This window comes from Megalobrama amblycephala, linkage group LG3, assembly GCF_018812025.1.
Source record: "Megalobrama amblycephala isolate DHTTF-2021 linkage group LG3, ASM1881202v1, whole genome shotgun sequence".
Classification (NCBI taxonomy): domain Eukaryota; kingdom Metazoa; phylum Chordata; class Actinopteri; order Cypriniformes; family Xenocyprididae; genus Megalobrama; species Megalobrama amblycephala.
In genome coordinates, this window is record NC_063046.1 from 50,174,544 (window position 1) to 50,189,042 (window position 14,499).

Genomic DNA, 14,499 nt, shown 5'->3' on the forward strand with positions numbered 1-14,499 from the left:
CATTTGCATGATCGGAAAAGCCACATCATTTAATATAAGATGATCAAACCAAATTAAATCAATACAGAGGGTCAAAACGTTATTTGTTAATAACACGAATTTTGGCAAAATATTTAACTTAATTTTTTATACGCTTAATAATTGACTCCTGTATCGCATATTTGCTCAGGCCATACCTGGACTTCTTTAACGGGCTAGTTTGAAACGAAAGAGCCACAATACCAAAACAAATGAATAATGTTTTGATGATTCAAGTGGAGGAAAAAAAACAGGGCAGGATAGAGTTGTATCGCTTGAGATAAGGAGCCCTTGAAGGGTATTGCTGTATTGTATATATGAGGAAATTGTTAAATATTGCCAAGTGAACTGAACAGATGACATATGTATAAGTATAAGAAAAGTCTCCACGTTAGTAGCCTCCCTCTGGACAGGCGCTGGAGCTGCTGTAGAAAACAGGATGGTGGTCGAGGTGGAGAGTTTCTATGGCGTGTATATGCTGTACTGTACGAACCCGAAATTCAAGGGTCGAATATATATTGGCTTCACTGTGAACCCAGAGCGCCGTATCGGTCAACACAACGCAGGACGACACCGAGGAGGAGCGAAGAGAACCAGTGGCAGGGGACCATGGTGAGATTTCTGCTGAACATTTCATATGGACGACCAGCAGAGACCCCGGTGGTTCTGTAGTAATCGTACGTTTTTTATTCATTTTAAGGGAGATGGTTCTTATCATCCATGGCTTTCCATCTGATATTGCAGCTCTTCGGGTAAATATAATTTTCTCTTTATGTGTTGTATCTTGTCTTTCACTTCCCCTTTGTAGAAAATGTTCTTGTTTATGCTTATTTTCAAGCTACACTATGTAGCTTTTTGATGAATGAATAGTAGTGTTATCAACAAGAGAGTGCAGGGGAAAAAAATCTTCCAGTCCTTTACTTTACCCAAATACTCCTATAATAAATAAACCTATAAGAATGATTTATATTTTTGGAGTTCTCGGGACGGATTCCGCGGGAAATTGCATACATACATCCTAGGCTGCGACCGAAATTCCATACTTAACTACTACACAGTGCTCAGCGTAAACAAGTACTCCCCCTTTGAAAAGTAACATTTTAAACAATATCTCAATGAATATAAAAACAAATTCCAAAATGTTGACAAGACTAAGTTTTAACATCTGTTTAACTTATAACATGAAAGTAAGGTTAATAATATAACTTTGATTACACATTTTTCAGTTTTACTCAAATTAGGGTGATGCAAAATGAGTACACCCCACAACAAAAACTACTACATCTAGTACTTTGTATGGCCTCTATGATATTTAATGACAGCACCAAGTCTTCTAGGCATGGAATTAACATTTTGCAACATCTATCTTTTTCCATTCCTCAAGAAGAGTGATTCTCAACTCGTCTCTTCAGAATTCCCCATAGGTGTTCGACTGGGTTCAGATCAGGAACCACTGAATCACTTTCACCCTGTTCTTCTTCAGAAATCCAACAGTGGCCTTAGATGTGTGTTTAGGATCATTGTCATGTTGGAAAAGTGCATGACGCCCAAGGGCACGGAGAGATGGTAGCATCTTCTCTTTCAGTATAGAGCAGTACATCTGTGAATTCATGATGCCATCAATGAAATGCAGCTCATCGACACCAGCAGCACTCATGCAGCCCCACATAAGGACACTGCCACCACCATGTTTCACTGTAGGCACCATGCATTTTTCTTTGTATTCCTCACCTTTGCGACGTTTTGAAGCCAACAGTTCCAAAAACATTTATCTTGGTCTCATCACCCCACGTTTAGTGGGGTGTACTCATTTTTGCATCACCCTAATTTGAGTAAAACTGAAAATTTTGTTCTCTAAGTTATATTATTAACCTTACCTTCATGTTATTAGTTAAACCAATATTATATAAGATGTTATATTTCCCAAATGAAAGCCTAAGCCCTCAACTATGCAAAAAGTACCCGCTTGACCTACTATTTACCGCAAGATTTTGAAGTGTGTGTACGATGGACAATTTACACAATCCCATGAGGCCACGGGAGAGGATATATGAGTGGTAGTGAAGCGACGCAACTGACGCTGCTAGGTCACATAGGTCGGTGCGGGCTGTGTGTGTTCACTACTCGCCACTACAAATGTGTGTGCACTGGATGGGTTAAATGCAGAGGGTTTCTATACTTGGAAAACCTTCACATGTCATTTTCAGTTTGGACAGGGCCAGAAAAGTAACTTTGGCATGGGTAGCATAAAGCTGAAAGTTGGTTGTCACAACGAACCAGAAAAATTGACCATGAATCATTTAAAATCCACTCTGTGTCCTGTGTCCATGTGTACAGTGGTGCCTCGAACCACATTTATCTGAGGTGCACAGTTGAAGCTCAACCAAAACTTCTGCAAGAGGCATGCGGTTTTATTTTTTTTTTTTTTTTTTGTGCTGAAAGTTACATAATGTACATAGCATTAGTAACAAAAAAAAAGGTAAGATTGTGCAAACAGATTGATTAACATAATGGTAAAAGAGTAAAGAAAATAATTTTAGGATAAAAAAAATTTCAAATTGAACAGTAAAACATTCCAGTCACATTACTGTAATAAAAATTGTGAGGTGAAAATGTGCGGTTTGTCTTTGTTTTAGTTCTTTGTTAATCTTTCCTCTGCTAGTTTGAGTGGGCTTGGCAGCATCCGCACATCTCTCGTCGTCTGTCCCATGTTGCCCGGCGCAGCCGTAAAGAGTCCAGTTTGCAGTTCCACTGGCGTGTGGTGTCAAACATGCTGCGGGTGGCGCCGTGGAGTCGACTCCCCCTCACTGTGCGCTGGTTAAAGCAGGAGTACCGGATGGACTTTGCCCCTGTGTTGCAGCCTCCTCTGCACATTCCTCTGGCGTTTGGCTGTGTTCGTGCTAAGAGGAAACCGCAGCAGGAGTGCGAGGAGCAAGAGGAGAGACAGGTGGAGCAGTGCGTGTTGTGTGGGGTGTTTGTTAAGGTTAGTTCCACTCTGCTTTCAAAGTAGTTTTGAGATACCAGCTCAAGATGTTGCAGGAGTAACTGTCTCAATCCTTTGGGTTTTGCTTCTTTTTTTTGTGTGTGTGTGATTTCAGGCTGTGGATAGACTATCTTGTTTCCACCCTTCCTGTCAAATGGTTTGTCACCTGATTTGCCTGGCTAAACACTTTCTAAAGGCAGACCCTTTCCACCTACTTCCTGTTGAGGGAAAGTGCCCTGGCTGTCATCACTCGGTGCTGTGGGGGAGTTTGATACGCCATAAAAACGGCTGTTATGGTGATTTGGAAGAAATTACCTCATCCTCATCTCAGGTCAGCTTTAATATGGTATCTGAATGTATTAAAGGGTAAGTTCACCAAAAAATGAAAATTACCCCATAATTTACTCACTCTCAAGCCATTCTAGGTGTATATGACGTTCTTCTTTCTGATGAACACAATCAGAGTTATATTAAAAATATCCTGACTCTTCCAAGCTTTATAATGGGAGTGATTGGTGGATTTTGGTGAGATTTTGAAGCCCAAAAAAGTGCATCCATTGATCATAAAAAGTACTCCACGTAATTAAAGGGTTAGTTCACCCAAAAATGAAAATAATGTCATTTATTACTCACCCTCATGCCGTTCCACACCCGTAAGACCTTCGTTCATCTTCAGACCACAAATTAAGATATTTTAGTTGAAATCCGATGGCTCCGTGAGGCCTGTGTAGCCAGCAATGACACTTCCTCTCTCAAGATCCATAAAGTTACTAAAAACATGTTTAAATCGGTTCATGTGAGTACAGTGGCTCAGTATTTATATTATAAAGCGACGAGAATATTTTTGGAGCGCCAAAAAAAACTAAATAAAGACTTATTTAGTGATGGCCGATTTCAAAGCACTGCTTCAGGAAGCTTCGTAGCACAGATGAATCAGTGTGTCGAATCTGCTGTTCGGAACACCAAAGTCACGTGATTTCAGCAGTTTGGTGGTTTGACACGCGATCCGAATCATGATTCGACACAAAAGATTCATAATGCTCCGATGCTTCCTGAAGCAGTGTTTTGAAATCGGCCATCACTAAATAAGTTGTTATTTTTTTTTTTTTTTGGTGCTCCAAAAATATTCTCGTCTCTTTATAATATTAATATTTAACCACTGTACTCACATGAACTGATTTAAATATGTTTTTAGTACATTAATGGATCTTGAGAGAGGAATGTCATTGCTGGCTATGCAGGCCTCACTGAGCCATCGGATTTCAACTAAAATATCTTAATTTGTGTTCTGAAGATGAACAAAGGTCTTACAGTTGTGGAACAGCATGAGGGTGAGTAATTCATTACATTTTTGGGTGAACTAACCCTTTAATAAAGGCAAGACAGAAGCTTGTTATTTTACTTTATAAAGTTTTTAAATAAGGATATTTTTCTTACACAAGCGCATCGGTTCACTTCAGAAGGCCTTTATTAATCCCCGGAGCTGCTTGGAGTTTTAGAATTGATGAATGCACTTTTTTGGGCTTCAAAATCTCATCCTCCAATCACTCCAATTATAAAGCTTGGAAGAGTCAGGATATTTTTTAATATAACTCTGATTGTGTTTGGCTGAAAGAAGAAAGTCATATACACATAGGATGGCTTGAGGGTGAGTAAATTAGGGGTCATTTTCATTTTTGGGTGAACTATCACTTTAATATGTGTTGTCAATAAATTACACTATTTTCATTTAAACAGAGTCACTGGACGGATGAACTACAGTTGTGAAGACAATGTGATACAGCCGTTTCTGCATTTTAAGAAGTATTTATTGGACTGGAGAGTCTGAACTGACACAGAATGACTCATTAAGGTCAAGTCATCTGTACATCCTAAAAAATGTGGAATAAACAAGGATACACAGAATGAGATGACGCGTTTAACTTTTGAAATATAAGAACATCTTTAGACACATTTTAAAATATGAAATAAAACATTTTAATTCAGCAATAATAATTGTTAAACATTGTGTGTAAGCTCAGTTATGATGAGAATGACAATTACTGTTTTGTTTTTTAAACTGTGACAAAAGTTTTTAAATGTGGTTATTTTTATCTGAAATCACGTGTGGTCATATTTATTGAACAATAAATCAGCGAATTTGTGTTTTTGTATATGTGTGTGAACATTATTTTTTTCCCCCTATTCCTTGGTTGCGATGTTGAATTACCACTCACAAACAAATTTTTAGTATGTTTATACTTACTAGATGGAAACAGATGAACATTAGTAAGAATCTATAAACCGTGAGGATGATTATTGATGCAATAAATAAAGGCTGAATTCCCAGAAGTGTATATAAACCCTGCAGATCAGCAGCTTTTTATAATTGCTTGGTTTGATCGAGTAGTTTGACAACTAATAGTGAGTTTGAAGTGGGATTAGGAGGATTTTTGAAAGCAGTCATAACTGTTTTTACAATTATTATAATTTTTGCAATACTGATCAGTGCCATTGGTGGGACAGAAACACAGCAGCACTGAGTCTACAATGGTTGTGCCCACAATATAGATTATAAAGGCCTGGCTGGAACAATCATAATTCATTGATATCTGTCTATTCAGTTGACAAGGTGATTAAATTCAAAATATTTTATATATTTGAGGTATAAAATAAAACATACTGTATGTAAAAGAAAATTTATGCAAATTAAATTATTAAAAGTGATGGAATATTAGAAACAAACTGAAATATGTTTCATAAAATATTGAGTGTAAATTCACAGTGCTGGTGAAAGTTACTTTTAAAAGTAATGCATTACAACATTACGTTACTTTCTAAATAACTACTTGTGCTACAACTTAGTTACTGCTAGGTACTGGGCTAGCTTGCTTGTTTTTTAATTAAAAAAAAGTTGTCAAATGTAAACACCCTTTCACACCAAAAGTGTAAATTCATGCCCGCACAGTAGAGGGCACAGCTCAATCAAACCTTTCAGCTGTGCTGCCATTCTGGACTGCAGAAGAATAGGACACAGGAGAAGAAAGTTCAATACACTTACTTTAAAGGGTTAGTTCACCCAAAAATGAAAATTCTGTCATTTATTACTCACCCTTGTGCCGTTCCACAGCCGTAAGACCTTCGTTAATCTTCAGAACACAAATTAAGATATTTTAGTTGAAATCCGATGGCTCAGTGAGGCTTCCATAGGGAGCAATGGACATTTCCTCTCTCAAGATCCATTAATGTACTAAAAACATATTTAAATCAGTTCATGTGAGTACAGTGGTTCAATATTAATATTATAAAGTGACGAGAATATTTTTGGAGCGCCAAAAAAACAAAATAATGACTTATTTAGTGATGGCCGATTTCAAAACAATGCTTCAGGAAGATTCGGAGCACAAATGAATCAGTGTGTCATCACTGATCGTGATTCAGATCGCGTGTCAAACTGCCAACGGCTGAAATCACGTGACTTTGGCGTTCCGAACAGCAGATTCGACACACTGATTCATCTGTGCTCCGATGCTTCCTGAAGCAGTGTTTTGAAATCGGCCATCACTAAATAAGTCGTTATTTAGTTTTTTGGCGCTCCAAAAATATTCTCGTTGCTTTATAATATTAATATTGAACCACTGTACTCACATGAACTGATTTAAATATGTTTTTAGTACATGAATGGATCTTGAGAGAGGAATGTCATTGCTGGCTATGCAGGCCTCACTGAGCCATCGGATTTCAACTAAAATATCTTAATTTGTGTTCTGAAGATTAACGAAGGTCTTGCAGGTGTGGAACGGCATGAGGGTGAGTAATAAATGACATTATTTTCATTTTTGGGTGAACTAACCCTTTAACAATAAAACACAAATGTGATGTTTATCTATAGTCATTGTTGCGTATTGCTATGGGTGATTTGAATCATCTAAGGTCAGCAGCAAAGACATTGCTTAATAAAGTAAGATTAAATACATAAAGTATATTTGTATTATTTAACATTTAATTACTGCCAGTTAGCATTTCAGTGTTTTTATTCATTTTGAGGAATACTGAATCTGTTTTTGTGCAAATGAGATGAGTAAATGCATGCTCACATTTAGTCTACAATAACCATCATGTTTATACAGCGCATACAAAGCCTCTGCATCTCACAACATGGGGACAGAAGAGGTGTCAGTCAATGAATAGGGAAACAAAGTAACTTGCGTAACATATTTTAAAAAGTAACACATATTTGGTAGTAAATGTAAAAGTAATGCGATACTTTACTAGTTCCTTGAAAGTAATCTAATTAGTACATAACTCAAGTTACTTGTAATGCGTTACTCCCAACACAGATGCCTGAAATGTATAAAAGTGATCATTCAATTCTGATACACATGTTGAACAAACAGTGGTTATATAGATCTATATTGTGGATATATATTTCTCCAGGCTCTGAAGGTCTCATCACTGAATCTGTCCTCACCGAGGATCTGGAAGTCTGTTAACCGTGATTACCGGCTGAAAGAGAGTAGAATTAGAGAGTTGTCATCATATCTTTCAAAACAGCACCTTACAACATGATCTACAATTTGAATTTTCACGGGGTCTTACCATACTAGACGTGGGACAGCAGCACTGAATGACCTTGCAGCAGTATGCAGCTAAAGTGGCAGAAAGGGCAATCTGGACTGAAAGCACCAGCTTTTGTAATGCTAGGTAATTTTCAAAACCTGTCTGTAGGTGGGTAAAAAGATGAAAAAGTCAAGTCATTTATTCATACAGCGCTGTATACAATGAAATACAGACTGTTGCTTCATAGTAATGAAAATAACAGCACTGATGTTTCAAAATTCTTCACTCATTCTTCATTCTTCAATTTTAGCTATAAAGCAGCTTTAAAAAAGATTCATATGTCATTATTCAGCTCAATTTTGTTGATTGAATTTAGATTAACAGTGTCAGTGTAGCAAAGTTCATCAGTTAGGAAACTAACTCAATTCAACTATATAAAGAAGCTCTACAGAAGACATTATTGAGCTCAAGTCAGTTCAGTTCAATAACAGTGCAACATTCATCAATTATGAAACAAGTTCAATTCAGCTATAAGCAGCTCTACAGAAAGAAATAGTGTTGTTATTCTGCTCAAGACAGTTCAGTGTTAATTCAGTTCAGTTTAATAAACTGTTGAAGCTGCAAACAAATATAAAACAGCTTTACAGAAGACAATAGTGTTATCATCCAGCTCAATTCAGTTTTGTTCTCATTCAATAGTGCAGTCAAATCGATAATTAAAGACAGCAATGTAAGTTGTTCTCATCTTAACATGGATTAAGAGAACTAACAGTTAGCTGTTACAATTTTGTGACAGCATTCAATTATGAACTGTGTGCCTGGCCTCCCCTACCCATATGAATACCATATGAGAATTGTTACAATACATTTTCATGACTTACTTCTAAATGTCTACATATTGTCCTTTGGGAGGGTTTTAAATCAGGATTCCAACAATAAAATAGGGAAGTGAAAACACTTAGGTGCAGTAAAATGCAGATCACAGAGGTTGTACAGGCCACGACTTGCATTCCTAAACAGGCCTTCAGCTGCGGAGAAACACAGTGTTATTGGATGCACCAAAACAACGACATTCTGCATGTTTGGTGACCAAAAGGTCATATTTCCTTATTGAATTAAATAAAATTATGTGTCTGAAAACTTACAGTTGGGAGGTGAAGATTCTGTGCAGCTATTGCCAAACATCCAGCGATAATTATCTATAAAAGGGAAAGATCAGGACATATTATACATGGTGTCTTCAGAAAACATTCAGATTTCAGCCCTTGGTTTTTCTCTCTTATCACACATATCAGGTTAACCTTGTTTCAAAATAGATTTACTGACTGATCTGCGGTGTTGGACTTGATTTGGAAAGGCACAATTTTCTTTATAATATCCCATGGAGGTTCAGCAAAACAACGTCCAGGGTAGACTTTGAGGCCCTCCAAAACAGCATTGTGTCAGTCTGCACATAACAATGTGTTACTGTTTAATGAATTGTTTTGTGTTTCAGAACTGTTTTACCTTTAAAAACCTATATTAGGATGTTGAAGCATGTTATCCTATAAGGTCAGTATGTGTTCAGTAAGTTAACTTAAAATACATGACATAAAATACATCAGTAATACCCCTTGTGATTTTTAAAGCTTTCAACAAATGGCTAAATGGCTCTTGACTGAATAACTTCTTTTGTAACTTTAATAAGGATTAATCTATATTTAATTTATACATGAGATGAAGATATGAAGAGCAGTGTTACTTTACAGTTCAATACCTGGTTACTACTGTTAGACCTACCCGAAAAACTTCAAGCACTGTTTATTTCATTCTTTGCTCTATTACTTGTTTTTTTGTTTATAGATAAACAATATATAGCCTAAACAAACTAACAGACTAGATTATTTCTAAATAAACTCTCTTATTGATTTGTTCTTAATTTATGACTGACTGTTTACTTGTCTTTAATCATGTTTGAACTTTATTTTAGTTAGGTAAGTAGTTTTTGCTGTGGTATCGAAATTGGAATTGTGAATGGTGAAATTTCACAAAATTTCTAAAATTTAAATTTTTAGTGTCATAACCTTATTTATTAGAATTTAAGGTCACATGGGTCAAAAACAACGAAAATATATATGTATGTACAGTATGTATATCTATCTATTTTAAAGGATTAGTTCACTTTCAAATTAAAATTTCCTGATAATTTACTCACCTTCATGTCATCCAAGATGTTCATGTCCTTCTTTCTCCAGTCGAAAAGAAATTAAAGTTTTTGATGAAAACATTCCTGGATTTTTCTCCATATAGTGGACTTCAATGGGCACCAAACGGTTGAAGGTCAAAATTACAGTTTCAGTGCAGCTTCAAAGGGCTTTAAATGATACCAGACTAGGAATAAGGGTCTTATCTAGAGAAACCATCACTCATTTTCTGAAAAAAAAAAATTAAATAAATTAATTAATTAAACAAGTATAAACAAGTTTTAACAATAAATGCTCACTTTGATCTAGCTCTCTTCTTCTTCTTCTTCTCTATTAGAATTCCAGCAGTGTAGACACTGCTAAGTGTATTACTGCCCTCCTCAGGTCAAAGTTTGAACTAATTGTTATATACTTGCACTAGAATATTGTATATGACAATTTAGTTCAAACTTTGACCTGTGGAGGGCAGTAATACACTTAGCAATATCTACACTGCTGGAATTCAAATAGAGAAGAAGAAGAGAGCTAGTTCAAGATGAGCATTTATGGTTAAAATGTATAAAATGTTCAAATGTTTTTAGAAAATGAGTGATGGTTTCTCTAGATAAGACCCTTATTCCTTGTCTGGGATCGTGAAGAACACTTTGAAGCTGCAATGAAACTGTAATTTTGACATTCCACTGATTGGAGTTCATTGAAGTCCACTATAAGGAGAAAAATCCTGGAATGTTTTCATCAAAAACCTTAATTTCTTTTCGACTGAAGAAAGACAGAAATTAACATCTTGGATGACATGGGGGTGAGTAAATTATCAGGAAATTTTAATTAGAAAGTGAACTAATCCTTTAATTTTTTTTGTGGTGGTGCCAGTGAAAATTTTGTCAGGGCAAGTAAAAATGAGCTAGTGGCCCGAAAGGGCTACAAAAACCCTTTAGCGTTGAGGTTTATTCACTGAAATGAAGAGTGTGACAACTAGCCCCAGTCTTCCCTTTTTATCAAATATTGTATAATTTTCAGTGTTTTATTCGTTTTGTTTTTTAGTTTTATCAAATAGGCCTACTTCATTTTTATCACGTAGTCTATGTATACACATGTTTAGACATTCATAATAATTATTTAATTAACTGATGTCTCAATTCAACTTCTGTATTCAACTTACGAAAAAAGCGTAACTGCCGTCGCATCAGTTACGCTTGTTTCGTAAGATGAATACGGAAGGCATAAGCGTAAGCATTTTGAACTGCTGGAGGCATTACACTTTCTTCGTAAGTTGAATACGGAAGGCGGTCTGGCGAAAGCTAGTTATTTTACTTTATAACGTGTTAAATATGATTTTTTTTCTTACACAAACACACCGCTTCAGCCGTGTGGAGTACATTTATAATGGATGGATGCACTTTTTTGAGTTTCAAACAGGCGGTTTCCGTGTACTGCCATTATAAAGCTTAGGAGCATCAGGGTGATTGTCTGAAAGAAGAAAGTCATATACAGTTGCACGAAAAAGTATGTGAACCACTTGCAGAATCTGTGTGAGTGAATTTGACCTTTTTTTTTTTTTTTTTATCATTCCTCACTTGCAAGCATATTAATAAAGGGGCTCATACTATAGCTAAATTTCAACTTGTTCAGTCACTTCTGGTTCTCAGAACCCCCAATAGCTTGTTCTTCATTGTTGCATCTCCATGGATCAGACAGAAAACTACATACTGTACTTCATAGATTATTCAACCTTCATTGAATTTTATGTATAATCAATGAACTCTGAGTTCGTTGAATTCTGATGGATTCCAATGAATTCTGAGTTTGTCTGTTTCAAAAAGTAACCAAAAAAGTAAACACTAAATGTTTAACTTTCTATATTGTCAAAATAAATAATTGCAACAGTTCTATCATAATTAAAATTAAACTCATTAGGCCTACAAAGAAAATTCTTTTGAATTCCCATTTGCTGATGCATAAATGTGATACATTTTTATTTGTACTTTATAAATTAGCATCTTCTAGTACAAATGCACAGTTCTCACATTTATTTATGCATTAAAAAATTACATATAAGCTTGTGCCTTATATTGTGATCTCACATAGCAGAATATTTTAGTCCAGAGACATGTGACGCATATAAAGGCCTACATGCATGCAGTTTTAACGCAGCTTTAATCGCCTTTTTTGGTTATTTCATGACTTAATAGACGACAAAACTACGACGTTGCATTTATAATGAGTACAGCGCACCAAATTTGCGCGTGATTGAAAAGTGCGCGGTCTTGCAACCCACCAGCTGAGAAACATTTACGTAAGCTATAGCTATATAATGTTCGCCGTTCACTGTTGTTCTGCTGAAGCTCATTCGGCACCTGTATCGTTTCCGCGCGCGTTTGACTTGCGCCTGGCGCTGAGGCGAAGTTGGAGTGCGCGTCTGAAAAGTCTCCCGTTTTTGTGGTGTTAAAGAGACGGTTCTGCGTTTAAATAAACGCAATTCTTGTCAACAACAACAACAACAAAAAAAGTAGACAGAAACAGCAATTGTGAGCGGGGTGGCCAAGCTTAGGCCAAGGGTGGCCACGGCCACCCCCTGGCTCCGCCCCTGAGTGTAGGCTACTCACGATCACGGAGGTACCGCCGCTCGCTGCGTCTGCAATCGTGGACATGCCATTCACATAAAACAACAAGATCGCAAATGACAGAAACACTGCCATCGCAATCTGCGTTACCTGTAATGAACCACAAAACATGTACGAAAATTAACCACGGGTGTATTATATTAAATAGTTCCTTTAGCCTGACATTTGTACCTGTAAAAACACTATAACCACGAATTTGCAATTGTTACTAAACCATGCTTATTATAATGATAATCAATCTGCCAAAAAAATGGTTACTACAGTTATTATTCTGTACAGTAATTTTTCACATCCATGAACAAGAGTGTGTAAGCAAAAAAAAAAAAAAAAAAAAAACTATGTCGGCAGAGCTGTAAAGTACACGCACTCCTAGTATTTTGGGTTCAGCCTCCAAGTATTTGAGTTTTTGGTTGGGGTTTTTCTGAAATCGGATGTCCAGAATCTCTCCGGGGTTCCGATCTTCCCAAGACTGAATCTGAGGTTCATCTGTCGACGACATTTTCATGATTAAAGGAATTAATACACACTTACATTTATAAACACAACAATTTAGCCAAACTCATATTCGTTTCGATTCAATTCAGCAACATAAACAAATCTATAATTCTGTGAATTTCACAGAGAGAGAGAGAGAGAGAGAGAGAGAGAGAGGAATCCCCTTTTCCTGGAATTCCTGGAGCAGTCCTAACAAAATTAAGCGGAAAAATAACTCGCAGTAATACAAAAACAAACGTACCTGCCATTTTGTTGATCCCAGTAGCCTAAATTCTCTCGAAAATACTTTGAAGGTTTTAAAATACTTAATTTCTCCACGCACTTCTCTCTTCTGTTTTGGAGTGTATTGGTCCCGCCCCGTTATGAAATCGGGTTCAAGAACATCTGAAAACAGTTAGTCAGCTGACAGCAGCCCTGATACTGAATAAAAGCCCCAAATATCCACAGACTTATATCGGCTCTCTTATAGTTAGAGCTGTAGTCTGATGACACTTACAAAAATAAGTTTACTCAAGTGTGCTATTAGTAGCCTCTACTTTTTTAAACTAAAAATGAGAAAGTATATATACTTTTTATGTACTCAATGAAGTTTTTGGCAGAATATGAGAAGTTGTGTGTGGAGTGACGCGAGTTACATGGCGATGCTCCAGAATGGTGTCTTCGAAAATCTGCTGAGAAATCTAATAATAAATGCATCTCTGCCACAGTGAAGCATGGAGGAAGAGGTGTCACTGTGTGCGGAGCATTTAGCTGCTGCTATTGTTGAGCTGCTTCATTGTGAAAAGTCACTTAATGCTTTGGAGAATATTGCAGAATGGCTTGCTTCCTACAAATTAAAAGTTGTTATCTAAAGAAGAATGATCAGATGTTATTTTTCAACAACAAGATGATGCTCCTGCCCACAATGAAAAGATAATCAAGAAGTGGCTTGAGAACAAGTTCATCAGGCTCATGTTTTGGCTTTGGTTAGAGTCCTGACTTGAACCCTTTATATGGTGAATATTCAGGAAGACATTTTTCAGCTACTCATGAAATGTTTGAAACCATTAACAAGTTACACCACTAATTCTTCTTCCTGTAAAAAGCTGTCTGCAAGCTGCAGAAGGCTATTCCATGCCAAGTTCATTTATCTACAGTATTTGTGCAGTTTTTGCTCATTTCATGAGAAGTGATTTGTGATTAAAATAGTTAAAGTGTTAGTTCACCCAACTGTCATTCATTACTCACCCTCATGTCGTTCCACACCCGTAAGACCTTTGTTCATCTTTGGAACACAAATAAAAAGATATAAACCCAATTCCAAAAAAGTTGGGACACTGTACAAATTGTGAATAAAAAAGGAATGCAATAATTTACAAATCTCATAAACTTATATTTTATTCACAACAGAATATAGATAACATATCAAATGTTGAAAGTGAGACATTTTGAAATGTCATGCCAAATATTGGCTCATTTTGGATTTCATGAGAGCTACACATTTCAAAAAAGTTGGGACAGGTAGCAATAAGAGGCCGGAAAAGTTAAATGTACATATAAGGAACAGCTGGAGGACCAATCTGCAACTTATTAGGTCAATTGGCAACATGATTGGGTATAAAAAGAGCCTCTCAGAGTGGCAGTGTCTCTCAGAAGTCAAGATGGGCAGAGGATCTCCAAT

The 14,499-nt window shown here is 36.5% G+C and overlaps 1 protein-coding gene across 2 annotated transcripts; it reads left to right on the forward strand.

Annotated features, from left to right (window-relative positions):
* The first annotated feature begins 11 nt into the window (after positions 1 to 11).
* On the forward strand, positions 12 to 5,154 carry slx1b (SLX1 homolog B, structure-specific endonuclease subunit). Of its 2 annotated transcripts, none has more exons than XM_048185957.1 (5): positions 12 to 630; positions 719 to 770; positions 2,681 to 3,001; positions 3,117 to 3,367; positions 4,739 to 5,154. In XM_048185957.1, exons 1-5 carry the CDS (start codon positions 458 to 460, stop codon positions 4,827 to 4,829), a joined length of 888 nt encoding a protein of 295 aa, XP_048041914.1. In that variant the 5' UTR covers positions 12 to 457; the 3' UTR covers positions 4,830 to 5,154. The 2 variants fall into 2 exon arrangements, with proteins under 2 accessions (XP_048041914.1, XP_048041915.1); XM_048185958.1 differs by having other exon boundaries at positions 23 to 630; positions 3,117 to 3,332.
* The last annotated feature ends 9,345 nt before the right edge of the window (positions 5,155 to 14,499 follow it).

What these genes read in the sequence shown, in the direction of transcription:
- slx1b (XM_048185957.1), top strand. Translation starts at nt 458, where the DNA reads ATGGTGGTCGAGGTGGAGAGTTTCTATGGCGTGTATATGCTGTACTGT. An exon ending in ACCAGTGGCAGGGGACCATG is followed by an intron (nt 631 to 718) that starts GTGAGATTTCTG and finishes ATTCATTTTAAG; the next exon opens with GGAGATGGTTCTTATCATCC. An exon ending in TGTGTGGGGTGTTTGTTAAG is followed by an intron (nt 3,002 to 3,116) that starts GTTAGTTCCACT and finishes GTGTGATTTCAG; the next exon opens with GCTGTGGATAGACTATCTTG.